This window comes from Grampus griseus (assembly GCF_964374135.1).
Source record: "Grampus griseus genome assembly, chromosome: 9".
Lineage (NCBI taxonomy): Eukaryota > Metazoa > Chordata > Mammalia > Artiodactyla > Delphinidae > Grampus > Grampus griseus.
The window spans coordinates 72,433,339-72,455,601 of NC_139003.1; the positions used below are offsets into that span (position 1 = coordinate 72,433,339).

The 22,263-nt window shown below is 35.6% G+C and overlaps 1 protein-coding gene across 1 annotated transcript in view; it reads left to right on the forward strand.

Moving 5' to 3' along the window:
- Positions 1 to 22,263, forward strand: part of ITGB8 (integrin subunit beta 8) — a gene marked incomplete at both ends in the record, with an annotated part of 90,319 nt that overhangs the window by 62,650 nt on the left and 5,406 nt on the right. Inside the window, 4 exons of the mRNA XM_082661875.1 lie at positions 3,928 to 4,023; positions 13,232 to 13,321; positions 17,062 to 17,196; positions 19,853 to 20,258. Of these exons, the coding sequence (XP_082518001.1) occupies positions 3,928 to 4,023; positions 13,232 to 13,321; positions 17,062 to 17,196; positions 19,853 to 20,258 (727 nt within the window). The remainder of the gene's footprint in view (positions 1 to 3,927; positions 4,024 to 13,231; positions 13,322 to 17,061; positions 17,197 to 19,852; positions 20,259 to 22,263) is intronic.

Here is a 22,263-nt window from a genome sequence, read left to right on the forward strand (position 1 = left end):
TAGTATTTATACGTTTTACATATATAGAAACTGTATCATAGAAGGTTAAGACAGATGCCCAGTGTTACATGGCTAGTAATTGCAGAGCCAAGAGTTGAAGGCCCAGGTGGTCTGCTTCCAAGCCCCTGCTCTTGGTATGGCTCTCAACCAGAACGATTTTGCCCTCCAGAGAACATTTCAATGTCCAGAGACATTTTGGTTGTTACAACTGGGGGAGGAGGGAGATACTGGCCTCTTATAGGTAGAGGCCAGGGATGTAGCCAAGTACCCTACAATGCACAGGACAGCCTCACACCCACAACACAAACTGTCCATAGCGCCACTAATGGGAAACATGGGTCTATGCGATTATGACTATGCAGCCATATAGATAGACAAATAGGCCATTGGGAGAGATGGGGACTGACAACACATAAAATCTTCATCTCTAAATAAATCTGTGCTATCACATTGTTTTCATGCTGTCTCTGTCCTCTAAAAAGTGAACTATAAAAAGTAATCCATAACTGAATACTTTTATTTAACCAAGACACTGGTTTTTTGTTTTGTATCTTATTATGATATTCAATGTTTCAAATTCTATATTATCTTATAAGAACTTTTTATAATGAAACTCACTTTTATGGAGAATCTTAAACACTTATTTTCTTGTCACTACACAGGCACATTATTAAAATTCATACATCTCTACATAGTTATCTCTTTAACCGAAACTGTCTCCATTGAATCTTTCTTACCTCATCTTCCCTTCTAACATTTATAAGTTATTTCCCACAAATCACAGTGAAGGTGTTGGTGAAGAAGAAAAATGTGAATGGAATCCTTTTGCCCTTAATTACTTAGCAGCTGCCTTGGCACATTGCTTTCCCTTCTCCCTTCTGCCCCAGAAATGCTTGTTATCTCCATTAATTATTTTCAGAGTTCAGAGAAACAATATGTAATGGGTTAGACAGAGGGGGAGTTAAAGCTGAGGAGCAGTGACGTCACCAGCACAGGACAGCTGGCCGAGAGGGAGTGTTCCTGCTACTGAAATACAAGACATAAAAGATAAAATACTTAAAAGATACTATGCTTCATGGAGGAAAGGGGAAGGGGCTTCAACAATGGCCATTAATCCAAAATTCTCCCATCAACGATGGTTTGTTTAAACATCTATTAAACATTTGTAGTTTTAACAATCTGTCTCGAGGTACTTGGAATTTTCTTTTAAAACATTTCTTTCTAGGCTTAAAAAATGTGTTCTTTTAAGCTTAAAAATCCAACTGACCTTCTTAATGATCTTCGGAGCAAACAAGAACTTTCTAGATTTAAATTTTGTGTGCTTTTGGTCAATGTGACTTCCTGTTTTTGAAAAGGGGAAAGAGATTAAGCAGCCTCCAAAAGCTGCTTACATTTTGGACTGTTCTTTAATATTGATTTTATGTGAGTTAAATGTAAGCTGGTTAAAAACATATGGATTAAATTTTCCTGAAAATATGAATGGTTTTAAAAATTAAGAAGGGGGAATGCTTGGCAAACTGTGATTATTTTTTGTCAAAGCAAAAATATTTGAAAAGTAGTTGTTGCCCTTAAAAAAATATTCCCAATACAGCTAGACTTACCTTCTTTTACTTGTTCTCTTTTTTGTTGTTGTTCTCTTTAATTTACCAGCATTATGCAAACTGTCGTAAGTCTATTTTAAGAGTATGCATATTATTAGAAACAAGGAATAAAAATTTATCTGATAGAACTTATATTTTGGGGATTGTTCTTCTATTACTCTAAAATTATATTCTTAAGAATTGCTGTGGGTAGAATTTTTCTTATGCAAATCCATGTGGTAATACTTTTTATACCCCTTCGTAAATTGGAGTCATATCACATTTAATTGTAGTTCAAGAAAATTTTATTTGTTTCTACAAAGCAATTATAGATTATATAGAAATAAAGGATATTTGTTATGATTATTATCTTAGTCCATTCGGGCTCCTATACCAAAACATCATAAATTAGGTGGCTTATAAACAGCAGAAATTTATTCCTCACAGTTTTTGAGGTTGGTAAGTCCAAGATCAAGGCACTAGAGGATTCGGGGTCTGGTGAGAGCCTACTTTTTGGTTCAAAGACAACACCTCCTAGTTATAACCTCATATGGCAGAAGGTGCAAGGGAACTTTCTCCACTGGCTCTCTTTTATAAGGGCACTAATCCCATTCAAGAGGGCTCTACCTTCAAGACCTAATCACATCCTAAAGGCCCACCTCCTAATATTACATCACCTTGGAGGTTAGGATTTCAATGTATGAATCTGGAAAGCGGGACGTAGATATTCAAATCACACCAGTTACTCATGTTAGTGATGGTAGTTTTAAGCACAAGGCTGTGTCTTATAACTTATTAAACTTATATATATAAGTTTAATAAGTGGGTCAAAGAACTTAGGCTGTAAGTGAAACTAGTAAAATTAGCTCTTTCTAAGTTCATATAGTTGCCAAAATCCAGAAATATTAACCAAGATGGTTTAAACAAACTTTTCCCTTAACAAAAGCACAGTTAGCATTGGAGGGTGAAAGGGGAAACAAAAACTACAGCGTAATCTGAACTTGAATCAGATGATACTAATTAGGCTCAGTCACATGATCCTTGGCTTACACTACTAGGCACCAAAACCAGGTGGGCCCAACTGCAGGTGAAGTTTGACATCATTTCTCTAAAGGTATCTAGAGTTGTTATTTGAGATTGCTTTAATATCTAAAAGAGCATTTATAGAAAGAAAAATATCAAGTACTATGTCTTACTACATAACTTTATATAGCAAATTCCATAGTTGTCAGACTTCTCATATTTACTAAGTTTTATTCCCTTTCTACTCATCCCCTGCTTTCTTTCCCACTACTGCAAAGAGTGTCACAGTTAGAGCTACCTAAGTTTTATATATCAATGTAAGACAGATTTGTAATAAAATATATGTATACATAAAGGACAAAAAAGTATAATGATAATAAGTGGAAAGATCTGTAACCTACACCTTGTATAAGCTCTTGGAAATAAAAATTATAATAACTGCTATTAGCTTTGAGTATATGCAAGAAACTGCTCTAAATAATTCACATACTATTGTTATCTTTCTACTTTTGCCAGCAATCATGGAAGGCAGATACCATTCACATGTTATAGAGGATAGACCTGAAATACAATTTTTATCATAAACTGACAATCCGAGATTTGAATACAGGGTTTTCTTCTTTTAAACAAACTTTGTTCTATGCCATGTTATATATCAAATTTTCATATGTATGTAAATATGTATATATATACATGCATATATCTGCATTTTAAAACTTGTTACTGAATTTCACCTCAGAATGTGATTGTCACTAATAGGTCTCTGTTTCTGAATATTAAATAATCTGTCAATTATATTACTTGGAGTCCAATGTTAATCTAAAGAAGTGCTAAACACTCTTTGTACTATGTTGAATGCAACCCTCTTCGTTTTTCTGAATTTCTAAGGTTTTTATGGAGACTTTGTCTTTAAAATATCCTTAATAATGTTGACGTTGACCTTATTTATTTATTTATTTTTTTGTGGTATGTGGGCCTCTCACCGTTGTGGCCTCTCCCATTGCGGAGCACAGGCTCCGAACGCGCTGGCTCAACAGCCATGGTTCACAGGCCCAGCCGCTCCGCAGCATGTGGGATCTTCCCGGACTGGGGCATGAACCCGTGTCCCCTGCATCGGCAGGCGGACTCTCAACCACTGCGCCACCAGGGAAGCCCTGACCTTATTTTTTAAAAGAATTTAAATGCCTCTAGTAAAATGATAATCCTTCCCAACACAATACATTTTTATGTTAATCATACAGTTTTCCTCATAACAGATGTTTGGAAGTGTGTGGAATTGAGCTACTAAATTTCACTCCCTTCTTTATTTCATTTTCTGTTACAGGAACATCCCTCGTTAGGCCAACTTTCAGAAAAGTTAATAGACAACAACATTAATGTCATATTTGCAGTTCAAGGAAAACAGTTTCACTGGTATAAGGTATGTTAACTCCCAAAATATAAAAATTAAGATGTTTGCATCTATAGTTAAAATTAGAATACTTTTTAGAACCCCAGGTAAGGATTCTGGAGTTATTATACTTTGTACAATCTAAATTTAATACTGTATTAACTAACATAGCCCAGGTGTCCATTCCTCTGGTGAGATGGGGCAGGAGATGCTCTCCTCAACTCCTTGCCTGGGTGGGCAACTCAGGCTCCAGGGCCGGCAGAAATCCTCGTGTGAGGGTCCCACTGAGTTCCCCGGTCAGAGTACTGCAGCTGAGCGGAGTGGCTGCTTGGGACTACTGCTCAGGTGCTGCAGAAAGCCTTCTTGGAATCTGACATGTTATCACTCTGGGACCATTGGCCAGCTACTCCTGATTTGGTCACATGAAGGCTGACTGTTAGAGACTCTGAACTAAAGAGAACCAACACTATTAGCGTATCTCGCACCACCATGAATGCAAGGTATTTCAATTAAGAGTATCAGGAGGACATCTATAAATCCCAGACTGGCATGTGCAAGTTCTGCTGGTGGAATAACCCAATGCATCTGGGTGACCTTTGGAGACAGCTGAGACGGAGCTACAACAGGGCAGTGGCTGACACCCAACTCATAGCCCATCTTCTCCAGCCGTGTGGCTGCCAGGGTCTTGGGGCTCCAGCCGGCTGTAAGGCCCGAGCCTCTGAGATGGGAGAGCTGAATTCAGGACATTGGTCTACCAGAGACCTCCCAGCCCCATGAAATATCAATCGGCGAGAGCTCTCCCAGAGATCCCCATCTCAAAGCTAAAACCCAGCTCCACTCAACGACAAGCAAGGTCCACTGCTGGACACCCCATGCCAAACAATTAGCAAGGCAGGAACACAAACCTACCCATCAACAGAGAGGCTGCCTAACATCATAACAAGTTCACACAAACCCCAAAACACACAACCGGACGTGGTCCTGCCAGAAAGACAAGATCCAGCCTCATCCACCAGAACACAGGCGCTAGTCCCATCCACCAGGAAGCCTACACAACCCATTGAACCGACCTTACCCACTGGGGGCAGACACCAAAAACAACAGGAACTACGAACCTGTAGCCTGCGAAAAGGAGACCCAAAACACAGTAAGTTAAGCAAAATAAGACAGAGAAACACACAGCATATGCAGGAGCAACGTAAAAACACACCAGACCAAACAAATGAAGAGGAAATAGGCAGTCTACCTGAAAAAGAATTCAGAGTAATGATAGTAAAGATGATCCAAGATCTTGGATGAAGATACAATGAAGAAAATACAAGAAATGTTTAACAAGGACCTAGAAGAACTAAAGAGCAAACAAACAAGGATGAACAACACAATAAATGAAATTAAAAATTCTCTAGAAGGAATCAATAGCAGAAACACTGAGGCAGCAGAACAGATAATTGACCTGGAAGATAAAATAGTGGAAATAACTACCACAGAGCAGAGTAAAGAAAAAGGAATGAAAAGAATTCAGGACAGACTCAGAGACCTCTGGGACAAGATTAAATGCATCAACATTCAAATTATAGGGGCCCCATAAGAAGAAGAGAAAAAGAAAGGGAAGGAGAAAATATCTGAAGAAATTATAGTTGAAAACTTCCCTAATATGGGAAAGGGAACAGTCAGTCAAGCCCAGGAAGCACAGAGTCCCATACAGGATAAATCCAAGGAAAACACGCCAAGACACATATTAATCAAGCTATCAAAAATTAAATACAAGGAAAAAATACTAAAAGCAGCAAGGGAAAAACAACAAATAACATACAAGGGAATCCCCATAAGGTTAACAGCTGATCTTTCAGCAGAAACTCTGCAAGCCAAAAGGGACTGCAGGACATATTTAAAGTGATGAAAGAGAAAAAACTATAACCAAGATTACTCTAACCAGCTAGGATCTCATTCAGAATCAACAGAGAAATTAAAACCTTTACAGACAAGCAAAAGCTAAGAGAAACCACCAAACCAGCTTTACAACAAACACTAAAGGAACTTCTCTAGGCAGGAAACACAAGAGAAGGAAAAGACATACAATAACAAACCCAAAACAATTAAAAAAATGGTAATAGAAACATACATATCGATAATTACCTTAAACATAAATGGGTTAAATGCTCCAACCAAAAGACACAGACTGGTTCAATGGATACAAAAACAAGACCCATATATAGGCTGTCTACAAGAGACCTACTTCAGACCTAGGGACACATACAGACTGAAAGTGAGGGGATGGAAAAAGATATTCCATGCAAATGGAAATCAAAAGAAAGATGGAGTAGCAATTCTCATATCAGACAAAATAGACTTTAAAATAAAGACTACTACAAGAGACAAAGAAGGACAGTACATAATGACCAAGAGATCAATCCAAGAAGAAGATATAACAATTGTAAATATTTATGCACCCAACATAGGAGCACCTCAAAACATAAGGCAAATGCTAACAGCCATGAAAGGGGAAATCGACAGTAACACATTCATAGTAGAGGATTTTAACACCCCACTTTCACCAATGGACAGATCATCCAAAATGAAAATAAATAAGGAAACACAAGCTTTAAATGATACATTAAACAAGATGGACTTAATTGATATTTATAGGACACTCCATCCAAAAACAACAGGATACACTTTCTTCTCAAGTGCTCATGGAACATTCTTCAGGATAGATCATATCTTGGGTCACAAATAAAGCCTTGGCAAATTTAAGAAATTTGAAATTCTATCAAGTATCTTTTGAAACCACAATACTATGAGACTAAACATAAAATAAAGGAAAAAATCTGTAAAAAATACAAACACATGGAGGCTAAACAATACACTACTAAATAGCCAAGAGATCACTGAAGAAATCAAAGAGGAAATCAAAAAATACCTAGAAACAAAGGACAATGAAAACACGATGACCCAAAACCTTCGGGATGCAGCAAAATCAGTTCTAAGATGGAAGTTTATAGCAATACAATCCTACCTCAAGAAACAAGAAACATTTCAAATAAACAACTAACCTTACACCTAAAGCAATTAGAGAAAGAAGAACAACAGCAAAAAAAAAACCCAAAGGAGGCAGAAGGAAAGAAATCATAAAGATCAGATCAGAAATAAATGAAAAAGACATGAAGGAAATGATAGCAAAGATCAATGGAAATGAAAGCTGGTTCTTTGAGAAGATAAACAAAATTGATAAACCATTAGCCAGACTCATCAACAAAAAAAAGGGAGAAGACTCAAATAAATAGAATTAGAAATGAAAAAGGAGACGTAACAACTGGCACTGCACAAATGCAAAGTATCATGAGAGCTTACTACAAGCAACTCTATGCCAATAAAATGGACAACCTGGAAGAAATGGACAAATTCTTAGAAAAGCACAACCTTCTCAGACTGAACCAGGAAGAAATAGAAAATATAAACAGACCAATCACAAGCACTGAAATTGAAACTGTGATTAAAAATCTTCCACAAACAAAAGCCCAGGACCAGATTTCTTCACAGGTGAATTGTATCAAACATTTAGAGAAGAGCTAACATCTATCCTTCTCAAACTCTTCCAAAATATAGCAGAGGGAGGAACACTCCCAAACTCATTCTACAAGGTCACCATCACCCTGATAACCAAACCAGACGAAGATGTCACAAAAAAAAGAAAAGTACAGGCGAATATCACTGATGATCATAGATGCAAAAATCCTCAACAAAATATTAGCAAAGAGAATCCAACAGCACTTTAAAAGGATCATACACCCTGATCAAGTAGGGTTTTCCCAGGAATGCAAGGATTCTTCAATATGCAAATCAATCACTGTGATAAACCATATTAAGAAATTGAAGGAGAAAAACCATATGATCATCTCAATAGATGCAGAAAAATCTTTCGACAAAATTCAACACCGATTTATGATAAAACCCTCCAGATAGTAGGCATAGAGGGAACTTACCTCAACATAATAAAGGCCATATACAACAAACCCGCAGCCAACATCGTTCTCAATGGTGAAAAACTGAAACCATTTCCTCTAAGATCAGGAAGAAGACAAGGTTGTCCACTCTCACCACTATTATTCAACACAGTTTTGGAAGTTTTAGCCACAACAAGCAGAGAAGAAAAAGAAATAAAAGGAATCCAAATTGGAAAAGAAGAAGTAAAACTGTCACTGTTTACAGATGACATGATACTATACATAGAGAATCCTAAAGATGCTACCAGAAAACCACTAGAGCTAAACAATGAATTTGGTAAAGTAGCAGGATACAAAATTTAATGCACAGAAATATCTTGCATTCTTATCCACTAATGATGGAATATCGAAAGAGAATTTAAGGAAATACTCCCATTTACCGTTGCAACAAAAAGATAAAATACTTAGGGTTAAACCTACCTAAGGAGACAAAAGACCTGTATGCAGCAAACTATAAGACACTGATGAAAGTAATTAAAGATGATACAAACAGATGGAAAGATATACCATGTTCTTGGATTCAAAGAATCAACATTGTGAAAATGACTATACTACCCAAAGCAATCTACAGATTCAATGCAATCCCTATCAAACTACCAATGGCATTTTTCACAGAACTAGAACAAAAATTTCACAATTTGTATGGAAACACAAAAGACCCTGAATAGCCGAATAGCCAAAGCAATCTTGAGAAAGAAAAACGGAGCTTGAGGAATCAGGCTCCCTTACTTCAGACTATCCTACAAAGCTACAGTAATCAAGACAGTGTGGTACTGCCACAAAAAGAGAAATATAGATCAATGGAACAGGATAGAAAGCCCAGAAATAAACCCACGCACATATGGTCACCTTATCTTTGATAAAGGAGACAAGAATATATAGTGCAGAAAAGACAGCCTCTTCAATAAGTGGTGCTGGGAAAACTGGACAGCTACATGTAAAAGAATGAAATTAGAACACTGCCTAACACCATACACAATAATAAACTCAAAATGGATTAAAGACCTAAATGTAAGGCCAGACACTATAAAACTCTTAGAGGAAAACATAGGCAGAACACTCTATGACATAAATCACCGCAAGATCCTTTTTGACCCACCTCCTAGAGAAAAGGAAATAAAAACAAAAATAAACAAATGGGACCTAATGAAACTTAAAATCTTTTGCACAGCAAAGGAAACCAGAAAGAAGACGAAAAGACAACCCTCAGAATGTGAAAAAATATTTGCAAACGAAGCAAGTGACAAAGAATTAATCTCCAAAATATACAAGCAGCTCATGCAGCTCAATATCAAAAGAACAAAACAAGCCAATCCAAAAATGGGCCGAAAGCCTAAATAGACATTTCTCCAAAGAAGATATACAGATTGCCAACAAACACATGAAAGGATGCTCAACATTACTAATCATTAGAGGAATGCAAGTCAAAACTACAATGAGGTATCACCTCACACCGGTCAGAATGGCCATTATCAAAAAGTCTACAAACAATAAATGCTGGAAAGGGTGTGGAGAAAACAGAACCCTCTTGCACTGTTGGTGGGAATGTAAATTGATACAGTCACTATGGAGAACAGTATGGAGGTTCCTTAAAAAACTACAAATAGAACTACCATACGACCCAGCAATCCCACTACTGTGCATATACCCTGAGAAAACCATAATTCAAAAAGAGTCATGTACCACAATGTTCATTGCAGCTCTATTTACAATAGCCAGGACATGGAAGCAACCTAAGTGTCCATCAATGGATGAATGGATAAAGAAGATGTGGCACATATATACAACGGAATATTACTCTGCCATAAAAAGAAACGAAGTTTTGTTACTTGTAGTGAGGTGGATGGACCTAGAGTCTGTCATACAGAGTGAAGTAAGTCAGAAAGAGAAAAACGAATACCGTATGCTAACACATATGTATGGAATCTAATTTTAAAAAATGGTTCTGAAGAACCTAGGGGCAGGACAGGAGTAAAGACACAGATGTGGAAACTGGACTTGAGGACACAGGGAGAGGGAGTGGTGGGCTGGGATGAGATGAGAAAGTGACATGGACGTTTATAGACTACCAAATGTTGAATGGATGGCTGGTGGGAAGCAGCTGCATAGCACAGGGAGATCAGCTCGGTGCTTTGTGACCACCTAGAGGGGTGGGATAGGGAGGCTGGGAGGGAGATGCAAGAGGGAGAGGATATGGGGATATATGTATACATATGGCTGGTTCACTTTGTTATACAGCAGAAGGTAACACACCATTGTAGAGCAATTATACTCCAATAAAGATGTTGAAATTTTAAAAAAAGTAATGTATACTACACAGGGTCTTAAGTTAGCAGTTAAGTATAAATAAGTATAAATTCTATGTTTGTAACACCTAGAACCAAGTGTGGGCACTGATACTTGGTGTTGTACTGACTGTGACAATAATGGAGGAGACTTTTATCAGGTGAAAAGTAGTTCACACTCCAAGTATACCACTCATGTCCAGAGTTCTGCTTTTTCTAGCCCATGGGCATATCTTTATAATAGATTAGGTTGGGGAATAGCAGCATATTTTAAAATAGCACCAACGTACCTAGGTTTGGTCTAGGTCATCTAGTAAAGGAACAAGAGGAGCCATGGAAGTGGCTAACCCAGTCAAAGCCTTCCTACATAAGACTAATGTTGATTTTGTCCAGTATCTTTTGGGCCAGGTGAGTCCTACAAGCCCAAAAGACGTTTGGCACCTATGTCACTCTGGCAGCACCCAATGGGATTCCCCCTGTCACCCCCAAACCTGTAACTTCTGTGATCCTGCTATAGCTTTCTTTTCACAGTCTTTAAAGTTCTTTTTTCCAGAAAACTCTCTTTTTTTCATTTCTACAATATTGTGATACCCTAATTTTCATTACACATATCTGTTCACTGGGTCTTCTTCATCTCCTTTGTTGTCTTTGCTTCTTCCTTCTACTCCTAACGTCCTTTACTTATTTTTTAATACTTCAGAGAAACTACATTTTCTTTTGGCTTCAACAAATACTTGAACCCATGTTAACTTGCCACAAAGCTGGTGTTCCCTTCAACAATTTCCCTAATACCTGACTACCACGTTTATCATCTGAAAGTGCTACTTAAATTATACCATTTCTTCTCTTAGAAATTTATAGTGAAAATATAAATCCCTGTTTTCCCAAACTTATATACCATGGAACCCCCTTTTTAAGCAAACAACCATTAATATCCACAGAAGTAGGGCTCTGACCCAAATTAAATGCCCGAATCACTTTATTAACAATAGTAACTGCTTCCACTTATTGAGCACTTACTATTGTCAGGCACTGAGTTTATTAACATTAACTCATTTAATACTCTTAAAACTCATAACAATGAGGGCAATATTACTAGTATGCCCATTTTAAAGATGAAGGAAATGCATTTAGGGAAGTTATATACTTCCCCAAACTTTCCTAACAGCCTAAATCCTGTGTTCTTAACCCCTAAGCTTAAATTTCAAATTGAATTTCAACTTACTGTGCAGCTCTTTATTGCTTTTACCTCCTTTTTCTCTGCTATTACTTCTTGATGGTGATATTAGCTCTAGCAGTTTCTCCCTACTCCTTTAAGAAAATTTCCACTGACTGTTAAACCATAAAACCAGGTTTATTATTAATTGAATTGTGTGCAAAGTAAGAGTCAGCAGGTTCTAAAAGCCTGACAGGCTCTGCTAAGAGTCCCGTGTATGCCGTTTCAGTCACCTAATTTGGCTGCTCAGAGATATTTTTATTAATTATCTTTGTTTGGATTGTAACAGCCTCCTAACTCATCTCCCAAATCTATCTTCCACTCGGCTGCAGGATGAGCTATTTGAATCACAGGTGTGAGCACAGTACTCCCCAGAGTAAAATGTTCCAGTGGTTCCCTCTGATCTAGAGGATCAAGTCTTTAATATTGTCTGCGTTAAACTTGTCCCTCCAGTCGTGCTTCTAATCCTCCTGTGTACACACACTCACCAGGCTCTTTCTTTCCTTTGTGACTTTGTTCTTGCTACCTAACTCTCATGCCTGGAAGCCCTTCTCCATCATTACGTGACTCTTACTCATCCTTTAAGACACAGCTCATGAATCACCTCCTCCAGGAAACAGTCCCTGACAACTTTCCCCAGCTCTCAAATGCTTGCTCAGTATCCCTCTCATTAGGGTCTGTACATATGTCTATTGCTTCAGGTGTACGTTGTTTTTTGAAACTGTCATTTATATTCCTGTGAGATCCTTAAGGATGGAAACTATGTGGCATTGCAATTTAGCATTCCCAAAGTGGTATATGGTGGTTAGTTAATCAAGGTTGTATAAATGAATTTTTAAAATATTTAACTGATACATTTTCCCTATTACCTGAGATACCAAATTGTTAGTAACCAAGTAGTAGCTGGCATACAGCAGGAACTTAATGATACTTGTGAATGGTAAAATGAGTATATAAATGTATTTCAAGACTTTTCATAATCTGATTCCATATAAATATGCACCGCACCATTCACTCTAGTCAGACTAGTTTCTTCTCTATCCTTACTTCATCTACAACTTGAGTAAACCTTTAAGCCTTTGCTAATTCTCATTTCTCACTAGGAATACCTAGAGTTGATTCCATAATTATTATGTACCATCCATCAAGAACACCCGCTCCATGAAGCTTCCATTTGTGACTTTGATTTTTTTCTCCTGTCTGGGCAAATATGTCCTAAAGACCATTCCATGGAAAAGTAGTTCTGCAGAATAGTTGTGTATGTTACATGAGAAAAGAGTTTTGTAATTAAGTAAATGTTAGGGAATGCTGCATTTAATAATGCTAAATTATTTCTGAATTGCAGTGGTGTACATTTTGAGTCTCTATGTGGAATAAACCATATGCAGAACTTATCAAACTTATTTGCCCTCAGAACCCTTTTCATTTTAAAATCTCTTGGGACCATGTTCTATGGGAGATAGTTTGGGAAATGCCGGTCTGTGCTTTGAGTTTTAGGTCAGCATGTAACTTGTGAACGCACACACACTCATGCACATACAAATACATACTATTTCAGGAACATATGTTTTGGCTGCTCTGCTTAGTTGCTTATATTTTTCTTGTGTCTCATATTTTTTGATTCATGTAATGACTCACCTTCCACTGATAACTACAGATTTTTAAATATTTGTTGATTGCTAAACCACTGTATACTATTGTCATTAAGTGCAGGTTATTGGTATGTTTTCTAGGATCTTCTACCCCTCTTGCCTGGCACCATTGCTGGTGAAATAGAATCAAAGGCTGCAAACCTCAATAATCTGGTTGTAGAAGCCTATAAGGTATGTATATACTGTACACATTTTTTCAAATAAACTTTTAACCCCAATTTCCATGGCAAGGTACAAACTAATGCCCTATCATCTTGAGAGGAGTGGTGGAAAAAACAGATTAGGAATTAGGAAACTGCGCTTAGCCCTGGCTCTACCACTAACTAGCTATAGAACCTTGGGAAAGTCATTTCAGTTTTCTGTGCTTCACTATGTCTCAATGACACAGTTTACTAAACTCAGGTTGAGTTACAGACTATCTAAATTTCCTTCCTCATCAAATGTTCAGTGAGTCACCAAATCACAGCTATAGAACATACTTTATTACCAAGAAATTTCACAATTTCCAGTGCCATAAAGATAAAGTAATCAATCCACAGTGTTATAAACAGCAACTTTCCAGGGAAAATGAACTATATGAGATACAGAGATTACTAAGAGAACTTTGTTGGGGTCTCCTAGATCAATAACTTGGTTGTTCAATCGTTTACTTTAGCAGTTTTACTAAACTAGTTTGATTAAAAGAATCACCCTAAGAGATACACTACTTTATTGAGATGACAGTTGTATGCTGTCCCCAGTTCGTGTAGAGTGGGTACCAAATGCAAAGATTTAAGAAACATCTGCTCTCTCAATCTAAGTCATTTCTGGATAGAATAATCTCTTTTAAGAAGTTGTAATAATAGTAGCTGTCATTTTAATACCACTAAGAACCAGTTATTTTCCATACATGACCTCATTTAATCCACACAACCAACCTATAAGGCAAGTATTAGTACTCCCACTGTGTATTTGTAGAACTTCAAAGAAGCTAAGCAAATCAATCAAAGGCCAAACAGCTAACAAGCAGAAGCAGCAGCACCAGAACCTAGGTCTTCCTTAATTCTAGCTTCCACGTGCTTCCTCCTGTGTTACACAATCTGTTTTTCTGTTGTTGTTTTTTTCTTTTTTACATAGTGTCTAAAGATATGCCTTATTCTACCCTGAATTTATGCACCATTGATAAACTCTCACTTCCCAAAATTCTCTTTTTCCCTTCCTGACACAGTAGAGTTGAACAGTGTTAAAGTAGCCCAAGCATTGTGAGAAATCGCAGGCTTCTCTTCTCATTTTCTTCATGGAACATCTGCCTTCAACTCAATTACAAAAGAGAAAGGCAGGAAGTAGACACGGGATAGAAAATGAAGGACTTGTTTAAACTTTCTTTTTTTAAAAGGAAAATAAACCTTGCGAGATTTTTTTGTTTTTCTGTTTTTTGCCAAGGAATTTTTCTATATCTGAAGACTATGTTGGATGAAATAAGAAAAGCATCTTTAATTATATTTCTTCTTCACTCTTACGAAACAAAAACAAAAACAAAAAACATTAAGACTGGTGGAGCTTCTTATCAAGGAAAACCAAACCTGTGTACAATTCGTTCCCATCCGAAGTTTGTTCCCAAGTATAATCAAAATAAGAAAGGAGCTTACAGTGTTAGAAGTCATCCTAGTTTTCATAGTATGAACCCATTTATTACCCCAAAGAAAAAATATAAGTCGACAAACTTTCCTGTATCTCAAACTGCACCCATGGAAAGGGAAACAGCAGGGTTTTTTTTCATGTTCTTTATTTGCTAGGATAGGTATGTGATGCATTATCTAATTGCAGTTCTGATTAACCTTAAACAATCTGAATAACAATTTTAATAAAACCAACAAAAACTCTGGCGAAACAATCTCCTTAAGTTGGGATTCTGTTATTATTTTATATATGTCTATACTTTCAAAATTCTTCTGAAATTTCATTTTGTCTTCACAGCTCAACAGAAACTGTTCACAGTTCATTGAAGAAAAAAATAATAAAAATATTTTATTCTAACTTTTAATACTTTGCATTTCCTTTTTAAGACTTTTATAAAATTATATACAAATTTAGTACAGGTGAATGTGATTGCATTTTGTTTTTTATCCTTTACATCTGCATTGCCATTAGAATTAAAACTATATAAAAATCATGACTATAATAACTTAATAGTAATTTAGCTGAAATTAAGACATAAAAAAATTATGTTGAATAAAAAATAATTATACATTAGAAAAAATAAATTCTGCCTCTGTTCCTGTTAGATATTAAAAGACAAGCTTAAGACTGTGTCTGAAACTTAATTTCTTTTTTTTGCGGTACGCGGGCGTCTCACTGTTGTCGCCTCTCCCATTGCGGAGCACAGGCTCCGGACGCGCAGGCTCAGCGGCCATGGCTCACGGGCCCAGCCACTCCGTGGCATGTGGGATCTTCCCAGACCGGGGCACTAACCCATGTCCCCTGCATCGGCAGACGGACTCTCAACCACTGCGCCACCAGGGAAGCCCTGAAACTTAATTTCTTAATCTCAAAACTGGGCAAAATTTTAGATATTTGTCTTCATACCCTGTTTGAAAAACATTGGTTAAACTAGATTAAGGTTTTAAGGGAAGCAGAATTTCAAAAGGGCAAAAAGAACAGTCATGGTATTAGGAACTTCCTTCTGATTTGTCAAACCAACCATATCAATACCATTTGTATACCATTAGAAGTTTCTATTTTTTACTGAAATTGTTTAATTAAGTGATTACAATGTATGAATTCTCTAGTAGATAAAAAATGTGACTAATATAGTCTTACCTTTATTCAAATAAAATTTGAGGAAGTATCTTACTCTAAAGATTTACTACCATAATTCCATGATCAATTATTAATCAGTAAGCACACATCTCTTTATTGATTATACAGTTGAAGAAGAAAAATTACTCAAGTAAAGAATTAGAAACCATGGGGATTTCTTTTTCCTTCACACCCTGCTACTCACTCTTCCCTTAGGTACATACTTCATCTTTTCCCTTTCCTTTTGTTTACAAAAATAAGTTAAGGATTTTTGCATGTGACAGACTCTTAGTTTTATGAGATGAAATTCACACAGATCTACAGAATATATTTAATGTAGCTAGAACTTTTGGAACCCAGAGATTGGATGAAATTAGGATGTGCTTGATACATAATAGGCAATACATACATGGTTTTTGAATGATTATATAAATTAGTGAATAAATGAGCAAATGATTTTCTGCCCAGTAAGGGGCTCTATTTCAGTATTAAGGATTGGAACAAATTTGATTGACATAAGCAAGCACCAGGGATTTGGCAAAAATTCTAGGCCATTCTTGGAGAATTTATAGAGCCATAACTGGCAGGTATTTCTTATACCTACAGTATAGAAATGCCCTCCCAAAAATTTACCTTTCAATTCTGTATCAGTAAGGCAGTTTAGCTTTCATGATAGTCTAAAATGTTTGAAACGGAAATGCTTCTTTAACAGCTGTAAATGTCAGAAGCATGTTCCAGATTTTAAGCTGTCAAGATTTAGCCTCTGTGATGATATATGTATTCTCAATGCTTTATTTAAATTTTACCAAAAAATATAAATGTTATTGGATTAAAATGATTATTTTCCTAACAAGCTGAGTGAGAAATATCTCTGAAGTGATCAAAATGCAGTCATGGAAATATGTGAAAAAATAGAGCCATTTAAATGCAGATAATCCTTCAGTATTTTTTATGTATTTCAAATGTAACTGGGTCATTATGTGGAAACACTGTTTTTAATCGACCTTTTACAGAGACAAACTCTTTGATTTAGTTAAAAATTAAATCTAGAATGACATGATAAACTTGACTCTGTTTTGTTGCTTACATTAGAAACTGCTATAGTATACAACTAAAAAATGTCATCTCTGCAGAAACTCATTTCAGAAGTGAAAGTTCAGGTGGAAAACCAGATAAAAGGCATCTATTTTAACATTACTGCCATCTGTCCAGATGGGAGCAGAAAGCCAGGCACAGACGGATGCGGAAATGTGACAAGCAATGACGAAGTATGTGCATGTGCGTTTTTCCCATTTAAAGTAAACTAAGTTGTTTGGCATGCTTTCTTACAGAAAAATCAAACCATTCAGAAAAACTTTTTTTACTACCGACCTCAAGAATCTCATTTACACTTCAAAGTAACTTTTATTATCTAATCCCTAAGTTCCTACTTCTTGTAACTCCATTGACTGTTTTCTCAAACTCTCTAGCTAAAATAAATAAATATATATCATATTAAATAATTATTTAATAATAATAACTTTAAACTTAGATGACACAGACAGTGAATGTTAGGAAATCATATCTCCTCAAACAAGAAGTGCCTATACTTAGGATGATGATAATACCTTTTTGTTTCAAATCTGAAAATTCTCAGAGTAAATGTGAAAGTTGAAAGTAAAAACGACAGAGAAGAATGCTGTTGATAAAGATTAAGAATTACAAAATCTTTCACTTTGTGATTGTCCCAGTACACTTGTATTAGCTCAATACAATGACCTACGAGGTACGGAAATTTGTTAAGAACAACAACAACAAAAAAAAAGGTGTCATCATTTAACTAAAAAGGAATAAGATATGGAAAAGAGAGATCCGGATATAGCAGCATCAGGAAATAGGACTGGGGAAGATACGGATTCTCCCAGGATTGGCACAATAGAAAGTAAATATACAGAAATATGCTTTTACAAGAAATTCTTGTAGAATGAAGTGATTTTCAGTGAGTCATTTACCTCTTGAGGCATCAGTTGCCTCATTTTTAAATAAACAGCTAGAACTAGAAGATTTCCAATCCTACCTCCATCCATCTCCAAGGTTCTATGATGTTATTATTTTAATATCATGCTATAGACAAAAAGAAAAAGTTATTGAAAGAGATTAAAAATCCTAGTATTCTAAGGTTGAATAAAGGAGAATCTTCCTTCTCTTTAGTTAGAATATAATTTTCTCTCTTGGGAAGTTTAGAATCTGCAGGTAGTATAGTTGTTCCAACAAGCTGTATATTTGAAATTAATTATTTCAAATTCAAATTCTGTAGGCTCCTCCATAATCACTCCTTGAATTTTGTTCAAAAGATATTTTATGCCAGTTTACAAAATACATATTTAATTTCCACTGAATATAGAGAAACTTTGTGCTAGCAAAAGATAGTGCTAAGTTAGTTTCTGAGAAAAGGTTACCTTTTTAGAAGTAGCTCTTTCTTTCAAAATCGATTTTGGCAGAATGGTTTTCCTTACTCCTTACATTTTTTTTCTTTTTCTTTGTCTACATCCCTTTTTTCCCCTCACTTTCAACCAAGTAGTATAAACAGTTTGACTAAGGAAGAGTCATTTGACCACTTAATTATATAAACCCCAAGTTTTGCTCTATTAATATTGGCAGTTGACCACATTATCCTACAGTCTGTTAATCCTTATATTTTTAAAGAGAAAAAACATTTCAAGTCTGACACCAACTGTATTGATTTTAATATAATGAGACTAACTCTAATTCCGAATGGATATATATATAACGTATAAACCTAAATTTAGACCTTTCATATCAGTGTGTATATTTGTGCTAGGCTTTTTGGTTGGGATGGATATCTATCTATCTATATCTATATACACATACATATATATATAGAGAGAGAGCGAGCGTGAATCTCTATATATTCATATATATATCCATCTATATATATCATCCATATCTATTATCATCTATCTATCTATCTATCTAATCTAATTCCATCCCAACCAAAAAGCCTAGCACAAAGTATTTTTAAATTGTAACTTATCTCAGTCTAACATGGAAAAAAAACATGTAACCTTCTTATTTGCCAAAGTACCTGAAGATCATAAGGTGAGTTAACAAATATAAATAGACACACTAAGCCAATCGTGTTGTACAGGAAGGCAAAATAGAGAAAAAGGAAAAATTTGGCAGGAGAAAGACATTCTGTAGTTTGCATGGGGGAAACCAATTCCTGCCAGGCCAGATCCTTAGTTGTGGACTAACATCTTCCAGTGAGACAAATGTATGAACTTTTATTGAGATCTTAAGATCTAAAAGTGAGAATCCTAAATCTTTTTCCCTTGAGTAACATCAGGGAAAGCCCCATATTTTCTTCATTACACCATGTATAAACTAAAATTTAACTCTAAAACTTACTTGGGCCCCTGGAAAACAGAAACAAAATAAAAATTGTTCATTTGAACAATTGTTCATCTCAGGGTTTTAAACCAGTAGAGCAGAAGCTCTTGACTTGACTTTATTTGATCTATCTTTAGTGCCAAATATATTCAGTAACTCCACATGTTAAGGACTGAATCCAGAAAATGGTCTATTCTCTCTCAAGTTTACTAAGAAGTCAGTTGAGGATATAAATTAATGATCGGAAGTAGAGTATACATTTCAAATAGGCTTGAACCCATGTCCATTTAATGCTGTAATACAGGCAAGTCTCAGTCATTGCATCCTTTAACTCTCCAGTTCATTAATTAGGAAATAAATGAAATTAAAAAGGAATGTTATGTCTACATATGAGAATGCATGTGTAATTTATAAATATTAATTTCTATAAGATGGTATATTATTGACTTAAATATTATTAACAGATATAATATTGGTAATAAAAATTATCAAGACATATAAATATATTTTCTTCCTCCCCACCCAAATATTTAGGTTCTTTTCAATGTAACAGTTACAATGGAAAAATGTGATGTCATGGAAGGAAAGAGCTATGCAATAATCAAACCTATTGGTTTCAATGAAACCACTAAAATTCATATACATAGAAACTGCAGCTGTCGGTGTGATGACAGCAGAGGACCTAAAAGAAAGTGTGTAGAAGAAACTTTTCTAGATGCCAAGTGCTTCCAGTGTGATGAGAATAAATGTCATTTTGATGAAGATCAATTTCCTTCTGAAAGTTGCAAGTCACAGAAGGATCAACCTGCTTGCAGCGGTAGAGGAGTTTGTATTTGTGGGAAATGTTTATGTCACAAAATTAAGCTTGGAAAAGTGTATGGAAAATACTGTGAAAAAGATGACTTTTCTTGTCCATATCACCATGGAAATCTGTGTGCTGGTGAGTATAAGTATGTACATGCAGTTATTTATATAGTTATATATTAAACTAGCATATATGTTAAAGTATCTTTAAATCACATCTTTATAATTACCAACTTTGACTATGAATTTAATATTCAAAGTCTGTGAAATTAGGACATAGCTACAGATTTACAGTACATGATTCTGATATTTATAGTTTAAATTATTTTATACAGGAAATATTTAAAAATTAAAACCAAAAGTTAATTGTTATTTTCAAGTATGCCTTGATCTTGTAAAGCCATATACCAGAAAAGGAAATTACTGATAATGTCTGACAGATTTTCTATAATCTGGGTATTCTTCTAGAAGGATCTGATTCATTCTCATACGTGGTTACTCCCTCCATCTTGCTCAGAGGATAGTTAAGCTATAAAAATATACTTTTCATTCATTGTAAAATTCTTAATGCATTATCATAGATGGCATTGTAAATCTGTAGTAATTTAAATTTCTCTAGTTTATTTTTGGAACAACGCCAGCAACAAAACTGTCAAAGGACAGAATTCTTCAAGAAAATGCTGGTTTCATAAGAAATCTAGATTAGGCCCAGAGGCCACACAAAGACCAGATTTAAAAATGAGATAATTTAAAATGAAAATATCAAAAGTACTTTTTGGCTAATTCAGTTTACTGCCACCTAGAGGTTAGATTCTAGAAAATATATGCAACATTTGAAAATTAATACAAAATATTATTTTTAAATGAATTAAGTTTTCTGTGACAGTGTGCTAAATCCACTTATTGTTAAAGCACCTTTTTAAAGTTTGCATTTTGGTAAGCAAATATTAATTAAATTATTGATGAAATTAAATATTTCATTGTAATAAGCATATGGAAAGTAACAAACCTATACAAAATAAATTTTTATTCTTGTGTAAATTAAAAATATGCCCTATATCACATAAATATGTGATGGCAAATTTCCTTTATATTCTATCTTATACACATAATATTTTATATTCTAAACATTTATTCAGCTGTACCTGGTATCTAGGTAGAATGGATTATAGATGACTTTAGAACAAACTGCAATTGTCATCTAATATTTTAGTGTTAATCCTGTTTGGGACAGGGCAGAAAAAGAATTCTGAGATCATCATTTCCCACAGCTGTCAAGCTCTCAATGAACTTTGAAATACACTGAGAATCCCAGTCTCTGTTAATAGTAGAATTAAAAATCAATGCACTGGTCCTTCTATATGACTATGATACTACTGACCTACAGGCAGTTGAGAATCTGCTTTGAATTATTTGTATATAAGTTATAAATGCAAACTGTAGGCTGACAAGCATTTTCTTCACTAGCGTCCTTTGAGAATAAGAACACACGATCACAGATATGCTGGCTAGGATTAGGCATGCAGCCCATATACAGGGAACCGGGTCTGGCAGGCATTTGTTTGGCCTGGATATCATTAGTTCTACATTTAACAAATTGAGCTGATCCAACAGTAGATGCTAAGGAACAGTTACCCTGTGACGTGCTCCACAATAAAAGGAAGGAGGGAGGAAGCCAGGAATTGAGGGAAGGAAGGAAAGGAGGAAGAGAAGGAGGGAGGGAGGAAAAGAGAAGAAAGGAAGGAAAGAAGGAAGGAAGGGAAAGTCTTTGGCCAGATAAGCTTGAAAAACATTTTACAGCCCTGAAAATTTACCCTCTCTTGAAGATTTCTAGTTCACATTAGCATATTAAATCTTGCATACTTCCTGCAGGCTAAAATCCACTTAACTGAGTATAATCAGTGTTCTTCTTCAACTACAACATGCACACACATACCACCTTGCTTTCTTTCTTGCCTTCTCTCATTTAACACCTAATAACACCTCACAGCATACTTTAAGACATGTCCCACAAACCTGCTAAATAATGTGCTGAAGATGTGAAAGGATTACTTCAACTTCCCCAGAGATCTTATCTTTAAACAAGGCACTAGCAGAACTGAAGCACTTAAAAGGGTTTGCCAAATAGACCTTCAAAGTTA